The 19,059-nt window shown below is 66.9% G+C and overlaps 1 protein-coding gene across 9 annotated transcripts in view; it reads right to left on the reverse strand.

Moving 5' to 3' along the window:
* Positions 1 to 2,912: 2,912 nt before the first annotated feature.
* The window catches only part of RXRA (retinoid X receptor alpha), a 93,443-nt gene continuing 77,296 nt past the window's right edge, over positions 2,913 to 19,059 (reverse strand). For all 9 annotated transcript variants that reach the window (XM_069579814.1, XM_069579815.1, XM_069579810.1 and 6 more), the window contains exons 5-10: positions 17,053 to 17,222; positions 13,125 to 13,254; positions 11,760 to 11,892; positions 9,487 to 9,578; positions 7,933 to 8,038; positions 2,913 to 6,328 (exon numbers count right to left, since the gene is read on the reverse strand). In XM_069579814.1, the coding sequence (XP_069435915.1) occupies positions 6,181 to 6,328; positions 7,933 to 8,038; positions 9,487 to 9,578; positions 11,760 to 11,892; positions 13,125 to 13,254; positions 17,053 to 17,222 (779 nt within the window). In that variant the 3' untranslated portion in view covers positions 2,913 to 6,180. The remainder of the gene's footprint in view (positions 6,329 to 7,932; positions 8,039 to 9,486; positions 9,579 to 11,759; positions 11,893 to 13,124; positions 13,255 to 17,052; positions 17,223 to 19,059) is intronic.

A 19,059-nucleotide genomic window follows, 5' to 3' on the forward strand; every position in this document is an offset into this window, starting at 1 on the left:
CCTGGAACCGGCCCACAGCCCCGACCTCCTCCAGATGTGGCCCCAGACCAGAGGCGGAGGCCTCCAGCCCCCACGCTTGCCAGGCCTGTGCCCGAGGGACAGCCCTGTCCCAGGAAAATGACCCAGGATGTGGCAACCTCAGGGTCTTTTCTGGATGACCGAGGTCTCGCCCACCTCGGCACAGCGGCCCTGGGAGGTGGTGTCTGTCCCCACTGGGGGGACGGGGAAACTGAGGTCCAGAGGGGACAGCGCCCGCCCACTCCCAGTCCGGGCTGAGCGCGCAGTGGGCTCCGCGGCCCAGCGGGGTGGCCCCCCTCTGCCCCCACCCCGACCCTCTGGCGTAATCGGACGAGGGCGTGGCCTGGCCCGCGGAGTCCCGAGGCTCCCGTGATTCCAGGGGCCGGGAGTGGGCACCTGCCCGACGGGAAGGCCCCGCGCGGCCTCTGCCCTGCGCGTCCAGCAGGGGGCAGTGCTGCCTCGCACCGGGGCCACCCGGCGCGGACACGTCTGTTGTCTGAGCTCCTCCAAACGGTGGTCGGGGGTCGGGGGCTGGGCCGGCCCTGCTCCGGGCCCTGCCGTCCATCCGTCTCAGGACTCCTCCCCGGGGGTGCGGCCCCTCCCAGCTCCTCTGGGGTCCCCCGCATCCCCAGATGGCTTCTGAGGCTGGGGGGCAGCTGGGTAAAATGGCCAGGCCACTCCACCTCTCTGAGCCCTCGAGATCGCCCCCCCCACCCAGGGACGGGAGGGATGGAAGTCCGCGCCCAGCCGGCAGGCAGGCAGCAGCGGCCTGTGTTTCGGCTGGGGGTCAGCCCTCGGCACTGCAGAGGGGCCCCAAGCGCGGGGGCAGAGGAGACCGCGTGGGCATCAGGGGGCAGAGGACGAGAACTGCCGTGCGTCCCGTCTCCTGACGCCCTCCACACTCCGGCCCCTTCCTGCCTGAGGTCTCAGCCCCACTGGCCGCCTCTACTCGGTTCTCATCACTTGCTGCTGCCGCGCTCAGGCCCAGTGATGACCCCCGCTTCTTCTGTCCTCTGCGTCCCCTGCTGGGTGTCAGGGCCTCTCTGGGGGCTCACCCCCTCTTCCTAGGACTCCCTCCTTTTCCCACAGAGGCCTTTCTCCAACCACACCGCTTGCCTGATGATAGCAGGGCCCGCTCTCTCCTGTCACCGGGCTCCAGCACCCAGCTTGGAACCTGCCATACGGGGATGCCTGACAGTCCCGTCCAAATGCCCCAATCTCGCCTCTGAGGTTCCCCAGCCCTGCTCACTCAGCTCGTCACTGGATCCTGAGGCAGATAAACTTATCAAGCCCAGCATCTGTGGTCCACGGGGACTGCCCTGGGCCGGGCTCACCATGGCAACTGGAGGCAGCAGGGAGGCCAGGAGCCAGATTGCCTGGCAGTGGCCGTGGGCAGCCCAGGGTCTCCGCGTAACTGGGGGCCTTCCACAGGCACAGCGCTTGGCAAGAGGTCAGGTGTGAGCCCTGCGCCCTGGACTCCTCCTCCTCTCGGGCCGCTGCCCACTGCCCCTCACCCCCCGCTCTGCTCTTCCAGGATCGGCACTCCAGCCCAGGGGTGCTCCCTCGGGCCTGCATCCTGGACAACGCGCCGGGGACCCTCAGCCTGGGGAGGTCGTCTCGGCCATGGCCCTGCCCTGGTCTTCCCTAGAGACTCCCAACAGCCCCTCAGGCCCTGCAGCCATCAGAGGCAGCCTTCCTCGGGGTCCACTTACACCTCCCAGATGCCCCTGCAGGGTCTGCCCGTAGACACCGTGTCCAGAGCTGGGCCAGGGCCTACTGAGGCTGGGGTCAACGGCCAGGGAGCCCCTGAGCCAGGGTCCCTCACTGGCGAGGTGACCCTCTGGTTCTCCAGGCCCCCGGGGCTGACTACACTTTCTAGGCCAGGAAGAGGTCCCCACGGTGGTTATGTTTGAATTTTTATGACAGGAAACCAGAATGGGCTGGTCGCTGAGGCTCATGGGGGTCTGTCTCCTGCGCCCACCCTTCCAGGAGGTACAGGCTGAGCTTGGTGGGCAAGGCCATGCCTGACTCCCGGGAGGCTGTCGCGGGCAGTGCACCGTGGGGGCCGGGCATCAGCACCCCGGGCACCGCCTGCAGCCAGCCAGGGCTGGGACAGCTGAGTGCTGGGGAGGCTGTGCGTGTCACGCGTGCAAGGGCACGCTTGCATGTACGTAAACATGCAGACCCCCGCGCGCACCGTACGTCCACGTACAGCGAGTTCTCTGCGGGGTCCCGGCTCTCGGGCCTCAGGCCTCATCATCAGGTTCACGCCCTCCCCTGGGAGCCACCTCGGCCCTCAGTATGAAGTGTCTGGTGCCACCGGGAAGGGCTGTGGGCCTCAGGGCTTCCAGCCCCAGGATGCCCCGGGTCCTCAGACGGTGCCGGCTGGACGGAGGTGCAGGAGAGGGTCTGGGCACTGCAGGCATGCTGCGGCCGGGCCCCACCCAGCCCCCAGATGGCGTGGAGACAAGTGGGGGCAGGTGGGCGCCGCCACCTGCCCGTTAATGGGGCATCGCTCACCCTGGGGCCGTGCGAGCCTCCCGCCTGTCCGGGCTGATGTGGACGCAAGGGCCATACTTGGCTCAAGCCCAGCCGCAAGGGGGCTGAGGGCACCCCTCTTGGGGGGCTTCTGGACGGGGCCCAGGCACGGAGGGGGTCGGCCACCCAGGAGCCCTGAGATTCAGCGCAGGCCAGGGAGGAGGAAGGGCCCAGGAGCCCCAGGTCGCCCCAGGGGACCGGCCGCCGGCAGAGGGCAGCTGGAACGCCTGCTGCAGCCCTCGGGACAGGGTGAAGGCGGCAGGCCCTCCCCTTCCAGGGCAGCCGGAAGCCCCCCTCGAGGCCGGCTCCCAGCCGTGGACAGGAAAGCCCCCCGAACAAAGGCAAGCTCAGGGGGGTGTTTTCAAACGCTCATGTTTTGCTTCTCCTCCCGTTTTGCTCCGAGTCTCTTTTCCACAATTCTGACACCATTGTTCGCCCGGCACCTGCGGCCGCGATGCTTTTGAGAACAGTCACGTGGGGGGAAGTAATTTCACAGTCAGTCCCGGGAAGGCCAGCTGGCCACGGGGAGAGCGCAGAGCGAGGCGTGAACGTTACTCGGAAGGGGAGGAAAACCCTCGAGAGTTCCAGGCCCACCTTCTCGCCCGCAGCAGTGTTGTCCGAGGCCCGCGCGCCCGTCCGGCGTCCCGATGTCGACTCAGAGAGCCTTCACCTCTAGAAGCAGAAACAAAACAAGCCCCCCACCCCGCCATGCCCTCCAAGTTATACGTGAGGGATAAAATTACATTTGTACAAAAATAGATTTTTTTTTTCTACCTTTCCCGACGCTTTAGACGTCTCCTCTGTTTCTCTGTATGTCAGCCTCTCTGTGAGCTACCCGTCCCGGCTAAGGCATCGCTAAGGACTGGCAATGGCTAAAGCTGTTTGCTCCAAAGCATCTTAAAATAGATGCGTCTCCTTGCCTCAGGGTATTCATTCGAACCCAGATTTCACCAAAGAAGGGTCCTTACATACTTGCTTACAACAAGCAAATTTATAGGAAAATGGGGTCGAGGGAGAGTCTTGATTAAAAATAAACAGAAAACGCTGGTAACTGGTCTGTGTGTCTGTGGACGGTGAGCAGGTCTGTGCACGCGGGGTCTCTACAGCACGGGTGTTGCCCACACACACCTGCGTGGGCAGGGACCAAATCCCACGGTGGGAGCAATGTCAGCCCGTCACGCTCCAGCTGGACGTTCCGGCTGGGCCCAACCAGGGCCTCCGCGGAGCAGGGGGTGCGGCGTGGTCTCCAGCACTTGGCCCGGGGGGTCTGCCAGCCCAAACCGTCCTGGGACGCCCAGGGTGGGGGGCCATCCTCCCCCGGGGGGATGAGGGCCAGCAGCTGACGCGAGTGCCCTCTGCACAGACATCCCCGGGTGGGCCAGCTTCCAAGGAAACGCCCAGTGGGGGACAAGCCAGAGGCTGGCCTGGCCGACACCTTCCGAACCTGAGACGCAGTCGTCTTCGCTCCTCGGCCGCGGCTGCCCCGCCTGATGAGTGAGCGGGAGGTGATGCTGGGGGTGGGGGTGCCTGCCGGAAGCATCCAGCAAGTGGGGATGGCACAGGATGGCCAACAAGCTGACGTTAGTGCTATCTTTAGAAAATTAAAGACTGTCCCACCAAAATAATAATTACCAAAAAAAATCACCTTAATTGAACCAGATTGGTCTACTGAAGGTCTGGTTAAAGAAAACGTCTATCTACCGAATAACGTGCCATTTCCCCACCATCACCTTTTCAAACACAGCAAGGATGCTACGAGGACAGCGCCCGAGGAGAAGACGAGGGACTTGGCCCCAGGACACCGGGGGCCCGGTGCGGGGCGGGGGGGGGGGGGGGAGGCAGGAGGCCGGGGGAGGGGGTGCCGGGGGCTTCAGGCTTGGGGCAGGGCGGCCGGGGGGGCCCCCAGGCCAGCCCCCACAGGCCCTCTCCTGGGCTCCAGAGTGGTCCAGGGCAGCAGGGCAGGCGGGGTGTGGACGGGGTATGTCCAGCTGCAGAAGGCACTGGGTGCGGGGCGAGGGGCAGCCTTACAAACCCACCACCGGGGGGACCCCAGGGGGAGGACCACCGGGGTGCCTGCGTCACTCTGCTGACACCACCACACCCCCAAGGCGGCCGAGACTTCCAGGGGTGCTGGGCAGGCCCCGGCTCGCCCCACCTCTGCCGCAGAGGGCGGGTGGGGCGGGTGCTGGGGCGGCCGGGGACGCGTCTCCTGGGGGCGGGAATGGGGGCCCCAGAGCAAGGAGACGTCTGTGGGGTCCTCCACACGGTCAGCCCAGGCGCCTCTCGCTCAGCCTGGGCTGGACCCTGGAGGGCAAAGAACGGACACCCTCTTCCCCACGGAGGCTGGGAGGCTGGCCTGTCCTCACCCAGCCTCGGGGGCACCCCCACACCCTCCCCGGGGTAGACAGGCTTTGGGGAGCACCCACAACGCCGACCCCCACTCCTGCTCCGGGGCCGCTGGCAGTTCCGGGCCCCTCAGCCAACAAACGCTGGGTTTCGGGGTATGAGATGGAAAAACGGACCGGAGGGAGAGCGCGACGGTGCAGAGGCCTTCACCCTGAGAGCGCCAGCCCAGGAGGCTGGGCCTGCCTGGCCGGCCGGGCCCCCGACCAGAGCGGGTGCAGACGGGCACAGGACAGCAGCCTGTCTCTGGGAGCCCCACCTGACCCCAGGGTGCTGGCGCTCGGCCGCTCCCCACCCCAGGGGCCCACGAGATGCCTGCCAGCCAAGCAGTGCGGCCCACAGTGCTGCAGGCCCTGGCCAGCTGTCCGCTCCCCACAGCGGCGTGCCCACAGGCCCCTCCAGCTCTGGACCCTGCTGGCCTCCCTCAGCGTGCGCAGCTGACTGAGGACCCTCCTCCCCTCCTGTCCCCGCGGGCCTCCTGGGTGGGCAGCAGACCTCCGGTCCACTAGAGATCGGGTGCGCCCTGCAGGATTGGGGGCCAGCCTCAGCCTTCTGCACAAGCTGGAAGGTTTGGGGGCGGCCTGGACAGGACCCCATGGGACCAGGAGCTGGAACCAGGACAACGCAGAGAGCACGCAGGTGGGACGGGGTGCACGGGTATCCCTGCAGCCTTAGGCGACCCCCAAACCCAGCACAGAGGTCAGCTCCCAATCTGACCGGCTTGGGGAGCAGGTTGAAAGTCATCTTTGGAAAAAGGGGTTGCTCACCCTTCACTCTGAGGGACCAGAGCCCCTCCCATCCTCCTGGGAGGCGGGTCGGGGTCTTTGGCAGCCCCCCCCCCACCTGTCCCCTCCTCCCAATCGCGGGCGGGCAGGGCGCCAGCCAACACAGGAGGCAGAGAAATCCTTGCAAACAGAGGACCTCCCACAGGAGATTTCCAAACCCAGCGACCACAGAACGTGACGGAGCCCTGCCACCCTCTGAACGCTGCGGCTCCGGGGATAGCGGCGTGTACCCCGTGAGCCCGTCCGGGTTCCCCCCAACCCCTGGGCTCACACCGGCTCCTGCCACTCTGGCGGCTGTCCCGGGATGCCCGCTGCCGGGTCCAGATGAGTCGTGGAAAATGGGGAGGGCGGCCGGCAGCACAGGCTCAGCAGTGGCGGGCCACGCCCCCAGGTCCAGGCGGGCAGAGGAGGGCGGGGCGGGCCGGGACCAGCGGGCCTAAGTCATCTGGTGCGGGGCCTCCAGCATCTCCATGAGGAAGGTGTCGATGGGCGTGTCCCCGATGAGCTTGAAGAAGAAGAGGTGCTCCAGGCACTTGAGGCCGATGGAGCGCAGGGCGGGCAGGCGCAGCAGCAGCTTCGCGAACCTGCGGACGGAGCCGCATGAGTGCCCGCCACCCTCCCCGCCGGCCCCGTGGCCTGACAGCGTCTCACCGCCCCAGACCCCGAGGCTGCCACGGCAGGGGACCTGCCTGAGCCAGGGGCCTTGAACGGGGAGGGGTCTCTCAGGCAGAGGACGGACGCAGAGAGGGGCCAGGGCCCGGGGGCAGAAGACTCCAAGGGGACCCCCCAGGGCAGAGATTCAGGACGAAGGGCTGGTGGCCGGGCTGGGGCGGGCTGATCAGGGCTTCGTGGGGAAGTTAAGAGGCGCGGCAGGCTTTCTCCAAGGGCAGCAGGATTTTACGCAGGAAGAAGGGCTCTGACGGCAGATCTGAGCACCAGCAAAGCCCCTGGCCGGTGGGCCCCCTCTCGGGATAAAGCCGCTCCTTAGCTGGGGGGCAGGTCTGAGCTCCCAGAAGCCTCCAGTGGGGCTCACGCCAGCACCCACCTCGCCCAGAAAGAGCTGCAGCGCGGCAGCCCGACGTCGAACAGGGCGGGTGCAGGGAGGGGGAGGGGCAGAGTCTCTGGGGAGGACAGTGGGCGGCAGAAGGGCAGGGAAGACTTTGGGGGGGTGCCTGGAGAAGGGACGCCAGGCTCCTGCGCTCTGTGCCAAGGACAGCTGCCGTGTGGGGACAGGGCCCAACGCCCCACCCCGGACGTCCACATCTACCCCTCCCCGGACCCCAGTCCCCACCCCAAGCGCTTCCAGGCCTTCTGCACACGACCCTCCAGGGACCCTGGGACCTCACTAATTATTAACAATGTCTTATTTCAGGGGGAAAGCCCCGGGCTTGGCTGCAACACAACCCACGTTTTAAAGGCAAAAACGCAGCTCGGGGGCTGGAGCGGGGCCAGAGAACGCGCTGTTTTCTGCTGAGTTGGCGAGATGGGCCGGGGCGGGGAGCCAGGAAAAACAGGCGGGACTGCCACCCCTCCTTCGGGAAGTTTCACTTTAAACCAGATGAGGCTGGTCGGACACTTAACCGTGTGTGTGCCGGCTGGCAGGGCGGGCGAGGGCAGAGCCAGGCCTGGGGCCCTGGGGCCCCAACCCCTCCTGGCAGGCAGAGGACAGTCCAGGAAGAGAGGAGGCAGGAACCTGGACAGCCAGTCTGCAGGCACCTTCTCCCAGAAACCCACTGCGCGCCCGGCTCGGGGGACCTGCCAAGGAGACAAGGCCAGCCCTTCCGGGCCCACAGTCGGCAGGGAGAGAGGCAGGCAGACTCTGCTCAGACCACAGCCATCTGCTCCGCACACATTTGTAAAGCACCTACTATGTGCTGGCTTTCATCCTTGCTGGGGCGAGCACACCAGGGCCCTGCCTCAAGCGGTTTCCTCTGTCGCCAAAGGAAAGCACCGCCTTGGTTTACGCACTACGCGTGCCTACTGTGCGCCAGCACAGGGCCCCTCTGTCTGGTGGGGCTGCAGGGAACGGTGAGCATGCACCTGCTGGGGCGGAAGAGTGCCTGGGTCCCCCACTGCCCTGGGTGGTGGGGGGGGCAGCTGCCTTCTAACCCACAGGAGCATCTGAAGGGCTGGGGCGGGCCTGCCCCAGCCCCGAGGCCCGGCAGGCGGAGGCTCTGCCAGGGCTCACCTTCCTGGCTGCTCGGGGTACTTGTGTTTGCAGTACGCCTCCAGGGACGCGTAGACTTTCTCTCGAAGCGCCTCCACCTCGGCTGGGTTTGAGAGCCCCTTGGAGTCTGCAAGGGAGAAGGGGCCACAGGTCAGAGCCCAGCCCCGGGAAGCGGGGACCCAGAGCCCCGACCCGGATGAGGCGGCCCCACACACGCACACCCTGCCCGCTGCGTGCTGGCCACTCGACCTTGGGCCTGTCCCCTAACCTCCCGCCACCCCACTACCCCATCAGGAAGATGGGACAGGTCTGCTTCCGCCAGGCCTGGTTGCCACGCCAACCACATCACCTCCGGAGGCCTCAGTGCACTGGGTCTCAGCCCCTCTGAGCCAATGTAGGCTCCAAACCTCCTTCTGTCTGAAACAGCCAAACCCACGCTGTGGGGGCCAAAGCCACCCTGAGCCCTGGGACTCTGGCAGAGGAGCCTGGCCTGGAAGGGGCTCTGCCTGTGGACAGAGACGCCTGGGACCAGGGCCACCAAAACCCCAGGGCCCAGGGGTGAGGACTGAGGTGCACGGGCCGTCCTGGGCCATCTGGGCAGCAGTCACAGGCCTCCCTGAGGCAGTGAGAGCTCCCCGGTTGGGCAAAGCTAAGCCCCTCTCTGCTCCTTTGTTTCCGAGGTCACCCTGCAAACTGACACCCAACAAGCCTCTCCCCACTGACCCCCAACCCCAGCCCCCTCTGGGCACTGGGATTCGGGCCCCTGCCCTGAGTGAGGCCCCAGACAGGCATGGTCCACCCTGATGGCTTAGCGGGCAGAGGCTGGAGCCCCCCCCTGCTTCCCATCTGAAGCCAGTGCAGCCCTGGGAACAGGCCTGCTCTTGGGTGACCTCTGAGCCCTAGGCCAGGGGCCCCCACACCAGCCCTGACCCGGCTGTCTGACATCCCAGCAGGGGCACCGTGTCCAGCATCAATGCCACAGTGGCCTGGGGTCTGGGCACCTCGGGAAATGCAGTCTCCTCTGCAGCTGGGCCCCCAGTCTCCCTACACTTGGGCCTGTGCCAGCTCTGGCCACCTCCCTTCCACCCCTGGCAACCCCAAGTCTGGACCCCAGCAGGTAAAGCAGTGCCAGCAGCCAAGTCAGGCTCGACTTCCAGGGGGACCCCACTGGGCAGGGCTGTGTTGGCAGGGTCGTGGGTTCATGCACAGGCCTGGGGACCAATGTCCCTGGAAACGGGCTGTCCCCACTAGGGGCCCATCTCCACCCCAGCCCGACCCTCAGCACTGGAGCCACGGAGGGTGAGGACTCAGGAGCCCTGCCGCTGGCCCGCCCTCCCACCGCCAGCACTTCCCCGAGAAGCCCTCAGAGCCCGCCCCTGCCCCGGTGCCCCCCAGCACCCCCAGACCAGCCGGGCTGCAGGTCTCTGGCAGCGGAGCCCATCGCAAGAGAGACAGGCAGGCTCAGCGGAGGGGCGGGGGGCTGGCACCACCCTATCAGGGGGCTGTGGGGCGGCGGGTGCCCCGCTGCCTCGGCCCCTTGGGGGGTGGACACCAGGCCTGGGCAGCAGGCGGTACCGGGGTTGAAGAGGACGATGGCGCGCAGGCAGCCCAGCTCCGTCTTGTCCATCTGCATGTCCCGCATCTTGGACACCAGCTCCGTCAGCACCCTGTGGGGGGAGGGGCAGGGAACAGCAACGTCCAAGCCAGACCACGCCCTTCCTGGGGCCCCCAGAAACACCCCCGAAGGGCTCCGTGACCACACCCCTCCTGGGGCCCCCAGAAACACCCCCGAAGGGCTCCGTGACCATGCCCTTCCTGGGACCCCCAAAAACACCCCGGAAGGACTCCGTGCAGGCCTGAAGGGCAGCTGAGAAGGGTAGGGCGGAAAACATCAACGTCCAAGCCAGATCATGCCCTTCCTGGGGCCCCCAGAAACACCCCTGAAGGACTCCGCGCAGGCCTGAAGAGCAGCTGAGAAGGGTAGGGCAATTCGGACAGGGTAGGACAGTCCCTGTGCCCAGCCGGTCCCCTCCGGCCCCGAGGAGAGAGGGGGGCTCCTCTCCTCCACCTCCAGGAGCTCAGCGTTGTGGGATTTTATTCCAGGAACCCGGAGACTAGAGGGGGCCCGCGTGACAGCGGGGTGAGCCAGGGTCCTGGACGTCGGGGGCGGAGCTGGGGGCGGAGTCCACCGGCACACATCCCCGCCGGCTGCAGACCAGGCCAAGGCCCAGACGCGCATCCCTGCCGCTCCCTACGTCCGCAGGAAGGCGCCTCCCCAGCTCCTGGCTCCCCTGCTCCTGGCTCGCTGCCAGAGGGGGCTCTGTGCCACTTCCCATCACCAGGCACCTCCCGAGCACCTGGGCCCCCGGAGCTGTCAGCTGGGCGCACAGCCGGGGAGGCATTTCTAAACGTGCCCTTGGAGGGACGGGCTTGCAATACGATCCTCTGGAAAAGGAAACGGCAACCCACTCCCGTATTCTTGCCTGGAGAATCCCACGGACAGGGGAGCCTGGCGGGCTACAGTCCACGGGGTCGCACAGAGTCGGACATGGCTGAGCGACTAAGCATGTAAGCAATGAACCCAGCACCCCACAGCCCCCTCTTTGAGTTTGGTGAAGGCCCTGAAATGTCCTGTGGCAAAGACACGCCCTACACTGTCTACATCAAGACCTGCCCAGGGTGCCTGGTGCCGGCAGAGGGGGCAGGGGAGCAGTCAGGAGCCGCCCCCCTGTTCTTCCTGGGCTGTCCTGTGTGGCAGCACGCTCTTGCTTTTATCCCCAGGGGGCTACAGTAGGGGTCTCTGCTGCGCCCCCACCCCCACCATTAGGCTCTTGTACTCAGGGGCTCGGGCTTCCCTTGGGGCTCAGTGGGAAAAGAATCCGCCTGCAATGTGGGAGACCTGGGTTCGATCCCGGGGCTGGGAAGATCCCTGGAGAAGAGAAAGGCTACCCACTCCAGTATTCTGGTCTGGAGAATTCCATAGACTGTATAGTCCACAGGGTCTCAAAGAGTCGGACACAACTGAGCGACTCTCTTCACTCAGGGGCTCACCTGGGACCCCGCCCATTGCCTCCCCTCCCGGGGGGTCCACCCCCCCTGTGCTGCAGCTCCCCCGCCCCAAGGACCCACCCACAGCCCTCCCCAGCCTCTGCAGCTCTGGCTGGCTGAGCTGACACCCCCGTGCTCTGGGCTCACAGGCAAAGCCAGCCAGAGACAGGACAGGCCTCCCAGTGACCCCGCCAGTGGAGACAGAAGTTCTCAGAGCCTGAGAACAGAGTCGCCTGACCATTGCCCAGCACTGGCCGCCTGGGTGTGTGCAAGAGGGGCAGGAGCAGACAGTGGCGTCCCCGCTGGGGACAGGCCCGGAGCGGTGCTGGGACGCGGCCGTACGCCCGCCACACGCAGGCTCATGGAGCCACGACACGTCAGAGGAGTCCTCGATGGCTCCCCCAGGACAGCACCCCCGTGTATCTCTGCTGTAAAGATGGGGCCGCTTTCCTTCCCACACGCGGATGTGGAGGGAAGGACACCGCAGTGGGAGCCGGGTACGCGGGCGGCCCTAGGGATTTTAATCTTAGGGAAGTTGCTCAGTGGTGTCTGACTCTTAGCGACCCCATGGACTGTAGCCCACCAGGCTCCTCCGTCCATGGGATTCTCCAGGCAAGAATACTGCAATGGGTTGTCTTCTCCAGGGGATCTTCCTGACCCAGAGATCGACCCTGGGTCTCTCGCGCTGCGGGCAGCCGCTTTACCCTCTGAGCCACCCGGGCCTTAGTCCTGGGGCTCTCCTGCTGTCCCCCCAAGTGTAACCTCCGTGCCCGGCACAGAGGCTGCGCGGGGGTCCCCACCTGTCGAAGATGGCGCCCACGCCCGCGCTGTGGGCGCTGTTACGGTGCACGTGCAGCCCGGTGGCCAGGAGGATGCCGTCCTTCACGGCGATGGAGCGGTGGGAGAAGGAGGCGATGAGCAGCTCGTTCCAGCCTGCAGGGGGTGGGGGGCGCGCGCAGGGTCACTGTGGTCTCCAAGCCCCGCCCCCTCGCCCCTAGGACCACACACCCCCCCCCCCCCCCGCCCCGCCACTGAGCGGGAGCAGGGACTCATCCACCCGCAGGGCTCCGGGGCCCCACCTCGCCCGGCCTCGGCCCCCACCGGGCACCCGGGAGGCAGCTCGCACCCTCTCGAGGCAGGGCCTCCGTGGAACCCCGAGCCCATGACCCTTCCACAGAAGGGCGGTTCCCGAGCTCTGGCGCTTAAGTCCCGCACAGAGCAGCTCCTGCAGCTGCTTAACCCGGGCCCCCCACACTCAGGTGCCCGGGAAGTCCCTCTCTGTGCGTGCCAGACGCTGCTGCCACGGAGCGCGAGGGAGCCCCCGGACCCTCTCGAGCAGCCCTCCCCCCCCGCAAACTCCCCGAGCTGGCGTTTTGGGGGTGCCACGAAACAGTAAATGATGGAGCCCAGGAGTGTCGGAGCCAAGGGGGGCCACCGCCCTCTCCCCGAGTCCCTGACACACGCGGAGTGGGCACAGGGCTGGGGGAGGGCAGAGAAAAGACCCCGTACGCATGCGCTCCTGCAAACCGGACGCACGAGCCGTCTCCGACCCCAGCCCGGAGCCCACAGAGCACTCGGCAGTGGTGGCTGTGACCGTCACCGCTGCCCCAAAGGCTCCGGGCTGGTGGCTGTGCCCGGGTCACAAGGGTGATCCTGTTCAATCATGACTCAACCCCACGAAACTAGTATTGGCCCCACTTTACACAGATGAAAACGGAGAGCCCGGGGGACAGAGGCTGCCTGCTCAGCACGAGGACCCGGGGCCCCGCCCCACCCCGCAGGTCAGCATCTTTTCCTGTCGGCTCTGGGGTTGGGGTCTGTGCCCCAGTCAGAGCGAAAGCTCTTCCAAGGACCGTCTCCCCCACCCCTGGGCCCATCGTGGATGGACACCCGCTGGCCAACCATGAGGGCTCAGGAGGCTGAGGAGACCTCGTCAAGGGGCAGAACCGGGCCCCAGCAAGACTGCCCTCCTCTGAGGCCCCTTCCCCAGCCGTGTCCCAGGCCTTCTCCCCAGCAGCACCCCCCACCCCCTCCCTATGCCTCATGCCCCGTGCCTCTAGGCACCGAGCAGGGTCAGGGCCCCGCCCCTCACAAGGCCCGCCCCTCGCCCGCCCTATCAGGCCCCGCCCCCGCCCCGCCCCGCCCCGACCAGGCCCGCCGCTCACCTGCCCGCAGCAGGATGACCTGGTCGTCCAGGGGCAGCTCGGAGAAGTGCGGGATCCGCTTGGCCCACTCCACCAGCGTGAAGAGCTGCTTGTCAGCGGCTTGGCAGATGTTGGTGACGGGGTCGTTGGGCTGGGGAGGGGCGCCGTGGTGAGCACCGTGCCTTGAACAGGGCCCTGATCAGGCCCCTACACGCCCGACCTGGCGGCGGGGGCTGACCAAAGCCCCCACGACCCCCACGCCCTCAGCCCCCGAACCCCAGCACAAAGGACTCAGCGAGCGCAGCTGAGTGAAGGGTTCTGAGGGGAGGTGACCCTGGAACGTGTGGGTGGGCCCGGGGATGTCACAGAGCCCCTGCTGGGGGGGAAGGTCAGAGGGCAGGGAGGATGTGAGGGCCGAGGCCAAGGTCGAGGAGGGAAGAGCTGCCGCCTCAACGTGGAAGAAGGGCCAGAGCCGGGCGCGGGGCACCTACAGAGCTGGAGAGGCCGGGGCGCGGCCGCCACCCCCAGCACCCGGAGGACCAGCCCTGACTTGGCCCAGGGACACAGATCTCAGGCTTCGGGCCTCGAGACGTGTGAGGCAGTGACATCTGTGTTCTTTCAGGCACTCGGCTTGCTGCCACTTGTCCAGCAGCCACAGAAAGGTCACCGTGTCATGACCCACCGCAGCCCTTGGGCCGACGCCAGGCGACCTCGTGTTGTAGACCAGGCGTGGGGAGGGGGTGGGCGGTGCCAGCCCCTCTGGTGGTGCTGCTGCTGCCCAGATTTGGACGTGGCACACACACAAGGGTGCATCTGAAGCCCTTCCAGAAAGTTCTGGTCAGAAGGAGTGTGCGTGCGTGCCCGGTCATTTAGCCCTGTCTGACTCTTGAGACCCCATGGGCTGTAGCCCACCAGTCTCTTCTGTCTGTGGGATTCTCCAGGCAAGAACACTGGAGTGGGTTGCCATTTCCTCCTCCAGGGCATCTTTCTGACCCAGGGATCGAGCCCGAGTCTTCTCCAGCGCAGGCAGATTCATTACCACTGAGCCACCTGGGAAGCCCCTAGCCAGAAGGGAACGCCCATCCTCACAAATGGGGGAACCCGGGCAGCCTCAGTGGCTCCAGGCTCCAGCCCACGGGGCTCCGATGAAGAACCCTCGAGGCCCTGGGGGGTGGGGCCCAGGCAGCGGAAGCGGAAGCGCCTCATTCCAGGAACCACGTGAGCCAGGCATCCCCCAACGGGGTGGGGAGGCTGGAGGGGCTTCCCTGATAGAAACCATGTGCCCTCCCGCGCAGCACAGTCTAAACAATCCGGCCGTGAAGGGCCTGCTGAGGGCTCTCTCGGGAGGCCTATGACAGTGGGGCACCGAGGTCGGCAGGGCAGATGGGACCGGCGTGCAGAAGGAGGACCTGGGGCCGCGGGAGAAGTGGCTTCCAGGGCACATGGCCAGTCAGGGGAAAGGGGTGGAAGGCGCCAGCGCCCAGACGCCCCCAAAGTCACCGGCACACCGAAGCCCCAGGGGGCCAGCCCACACAGCATTCCCGCCTCCACCCAGGAGCACTGACCAGAAGCCCAGCACTCGGGGCGCCCAGAGGCCACGTGCCCAAGCCCAGCACACCCTCCAGGCATCACACACCCATCCCGTCCACCGGATGACCGCAGCCACGAGCAGAGCTAGTCTGTACCAGAGACCGGCTCACCCGAGCGATACACCCAGCAGCAAGCAAGCCAGAGCCTGGGGCCAGGCTCCAGTCCTCAGGGACCCTGCTCCATGCCCTTCCAGCCCACGGGTGGGAGGCCAGGCTTAATGGCGGGGGTCCGGGCAGCTGCACTGAGCCGGGCAGAAGGCATGGGGAGGACCGACCAGTCCCGGGCTGAAGCCCCGGAGGCCGGGCTTTCTCTGGTCACTAGCGGGAGCCCCCCCGAGCCCCCAAGGGGCCCAGGGCAGGCCCGGTGGAGTAGGCCAGGGCCTCGGAGGCAGGTGCCGGGTCATACCTAATAAGCTGGGGGCAAAGGTTACCTGCACCGGAGATGCAGGGCTAGGCCTGGAGGAAGGGGTTCCCCGGGGGGAGGAGCTTGAACTCCAGCCGGCTCCATCCTACCTCTGGCAGGTACTTAAATTCTCTGAGCCTTATTCCCACAAAAAGACAAAACAGGCCTCATTCAGCAGCAGTTTCACGAGCTCTGGCCCCTTGCCAGAGAGGGCGGAGCCTCCAGGCAGGGACCTGAGGCTCCACCAGAGCAGACAGGTGTCCCTGGTCTGGGGGAAGGAGCCCAACAAGCCAGCCCCAGAGGGGGACCCAGGCCAATCCGCCAGGAGCGGCCACAGGAGGGCAGAGCCCCTGCCGGCCAGCCCACCGGCCTGTCCCCGAAATTGCCCGCCTGTTCTGCATTCCTGGAGTGCGCAGAAGGCAGACTTGTTTCCTCCCAGACAGTGTCCTCACTGGGCAAGAGTAAAACCCGGCAGACCGCCGTCGACCCCTGACGTTTCCTTCAGGGCTTCTGCTCAACCGTGAGGCCTGCGCCGCAACCTGGCTCCCCATTGGGACTGGAGAGGCCGTCAGGTGGGGTCGGGCCACAGACCAGAGGGACTGTCAAGGGTCAAACCAGGGCGGGGGATCACTGCACACATGAGGCAACACGGCAGGGCAGCCAGCGTGGGGGTCTGAGAGAGGCTGCAGCCTGGGGCGCCCCGTCACGGGGGACAAGGAAGCGGGGTGTCCTGAGACTGCAGGCAAGACAGGACCCCCGTGCTCTGAGACTGGGGAGGTCGGGGTCAAGCAGCTACGGGCAAGGCAGGGCCCTGTTCCTGACCGCAGCCGGTCACAGGGGGACAGTCCAACGGCGAGGATGGACAGCGAACCACCACACTCGCCATGCCGTGACCCCCAAGGGTCAGGGCGCCGAGCCCCCATGATGGGGGCACAAGGTGGTCAAGAGAGAAAGGGCTCCCCGGGGAAGGGACGCTTTCCAAGGCTGAAGCCGAAGGAGGAACAGTGGAAACCACACGAGCAAGGGCCCTGGGGCAGGGGTGGGCAGGGCGTCCACGCCACGTGAGGCAGGGACAGAACGGAGGGGAGAGGCCAGGGGGACCCCAGGGCCGCCCTGAACCCACACGGAGACACAGACGACGCTGAGACTCAGTATTGCCCACAGGCCTGGCTGCACGATGGGCCAGAGGTAACAGGAAGCTGGAAGGGAGTCAAAGTCCTGGGCTGTGAACCCAACAACCGAAAACTCGCCCACCTGACTGGCAGCAGAGCTTCATGGAGGTGCAGGGGCATGGGGGGGTGGTGATAGGGTCCCCCTCCAGGCGGGGGGTGATGAGGGGGTCCCCTTCCTAGGCACGCTCCCAGGTGGGGGGGTGATGAGGGGGTCCCCCTCCAGGTGGGGGTGTGATGATGGGGAGCCCCTCCCAGGCAATGCTCCCAGGCAGGGGGGTGATGGGGGTCCACCTCCAGGTGGGGGGTGATGGGGGGTCCCCTTCCTAGGCACGCTCCCAGGTGGGGGGTGATGAGGGGGTCCCCCTCCAGGCGGGGGTGTGATGATGGGGAGCCCCTCCCAGGCAATGCTCCCAGGCAGGGGGGTGATGGGGGTCCACCTCCAGGTGGGGGGTGATGGGGGGTCCCCTTCCTAGGCACACTCCCAGGTGGGGGGTGATGAGGGGGGTCCCCCTCCAGGTGGAGGTGTGATGACGGGGAGCCCCTCCCAGGCAATGCTCCCAGGTAGGGGGGGTGATGGGGGTCCCCCTCCAGGCGGGGGGTGATGGGGGTCCCCCTCCAGGTGGGGGGTGATGAGGGGGTCCCCTTCCTAGGCACGCTCCCAGGTGGGGGGTGATGAGGGGGTCCCCCTCCAGGCGGGGGTGTGATGACGGGGACCCCCTCCCAGGCGCGCTCCCAGGGCCTCCATCCCCAGAGCAGAGCAGACGGACGTGGGCGGGGGTGCTCACCGAGCTGGGGCTCAGCCCCACGTTCGCCTCCACGTAGGCCTCGGTCTTGGGCTCGACCGCCAGCTCGGCCTCCAGGATCTTCTCCACCGGCATGTCCTCGTTGGCGCTGCTGGTCGACTCCACCTCGCTCTCGCCCCGGTCCTTGCCTCGCTGCCGCTCCTCCTGCACGGCTGAGGCGGGGTGAAGGGGTCACGGTCAGCCCGCAGCTCCCGCGGCAGCCTCCGCCCCCGGGGCCCAAGCAGCGTGCCCGCCCGCCAGCCAGGGCCAGGGAGAGCGAGGGTGCTCGGGGCCGGCCAGAGCGCGGCCCCGTCTCTGCCCTAAGCCCGGCCTCCCGCTCCCGGGGGGCTGTGTGTTCTGAGAACAGAGCGTGCCGCCTCTCACTAATTCATTCAACCCCGGTTCACACCAGGACCACCCAGGGCCAGGGAGGACAGCACCCCACTCTCAAGAAGTGAACAGCTCAGCAGGGATCCCAAGGTGGAGTGAGAAGCCCTTTCATGGGCTTTCATGGGTTATGGACGCAGGCACAGCCAGGACAGCTTCCGGAAGAAGCGGCAATGCAGCTGAAGGGACAGAAAGGCAGGGCCGGCAGCCCACGCAGGGGCGGGGTGGGCGCTGAGGCCGAGGGGGTGTCCAGCGTGAGGCTGGAGGACTGGGCAGATGGGGGCAGCCTAGTCTCTGGGAACCAGGGAGAGAGGAAAGGGTTCATTTCAACACGCCCCGAGGAGACACACGCGCAGGAAGGCCGAGGGGACCAGGCACCCCATGCTGGGCATTCACAGACCCTCAATCTCAGAGCCCGTGTAGCTCAGGCCGCCCTCTCCTAAGAGAGGCTGAGACCTCCCTGAGGTCACCCTGCAGGCCAATGGGACACTGAGCCACAGCGCAGCTGTGAACCCCACCCAGAGCCCCGTAAAGCCCCGAGGGGCTCCTGCAGCATCCCAGGCTGACCCCACCACCCCGCCTCTACTGGGGACAGCAAGGACCCCGGACCAGAGCAGTGGGGGGAGTCTGCAGCGGAGAGAAGCCTAGTCCAAGGCCAGAGGAGCTGCTGCAGAAACCAGAACCCTCACAGCGGAGCCCCGGGCTATCAGGCAGAGCCCCACGGACAGCCAAACACCCCTGAGCGACAGCAGAGGCACCGGGACTGGGCGGTCCCCCCTACTGCCCGCCAAGCCCCCCAAGCCCACCCTCCCCTGGTCCTGCCCTGCTGACCCAGAGCGGGCCGAGGCATCCCCTCGACACCCCAGGTGCCCTCAGCGCCCACCTCAGACAGGGCTTTGCGGGGCCCCTGGGGACCCCAGCACAGAGCAGGAGCTTGTGCAAGCCCACTCCTGGGGGCCGCGGTGCACACACGGCCGCCGCGCTGTGCGGAAGGGCCCGCTCACAGCCCCTCACCCCCAGGGGCCAGGGGAGCCTCTGTTCTCTGAACCTGGGGGGTAAGGGCTCCGCTCTGGGGCTCCCTGGGGTCCCTGGGCCCCACACAGCTCCATCACAGCCCATGTCGACCCCTCTCCACCACGCCGGCCCCACCAACGACTGTTCAGAGACGCCGGGACCCAGTGGTGCCCTTCTCCGGGCCGTGGGGCATCCTAAGGGCCAGCCCGACCTCCTTGCTGCCTCCACAAACGGCTGCTCACAGCTGCCCCCTGCCAGGGGCTTCACTCTCCGAGCCCGAATGCTGACTCAAGCGAGGGACTTTCCGTTGGTGCAGCCGGACTCCAGACGGGCCGGCCGACGCCGTGGACCAGACCAGCTGGGCCACGGAGCCAGGCAGAAGGCCTCGGGCCAGAGCTTTTGCAAGCCTGGCGCTTCTGCAAAGTCTGACAGCTGGTGGGGCTGGATGGGAAGCTCAAGCTGGCCAGCCTGTCACCCACCACCCCCACCACAGCGGATGCTGGGCTGGACCGGGCACCGCCTCAGGTCACCATCTGTGCGGGGGACTGGGTCACAGGCCAGAAGGGTGGACCCAGCGCGAGGCAGCCACACGGGCCCATCTAGACCACA

This window comes from Ovis canadensis, chromosome 3, assembly GCF_042477335.2.
Source record: "Ovis canadensis isolate MfBH-ARS-UI-01 breed Bighorn chromosome 3, ARS-UI_OviCan_v2, whole genome shotgun sequence".
Taxonomy (NCBI): Eukaryota; Metazoa; Chordata; class Mammalia; order Artiodactyla; family Bovidae; genus Ovis; species Ovis canadensis.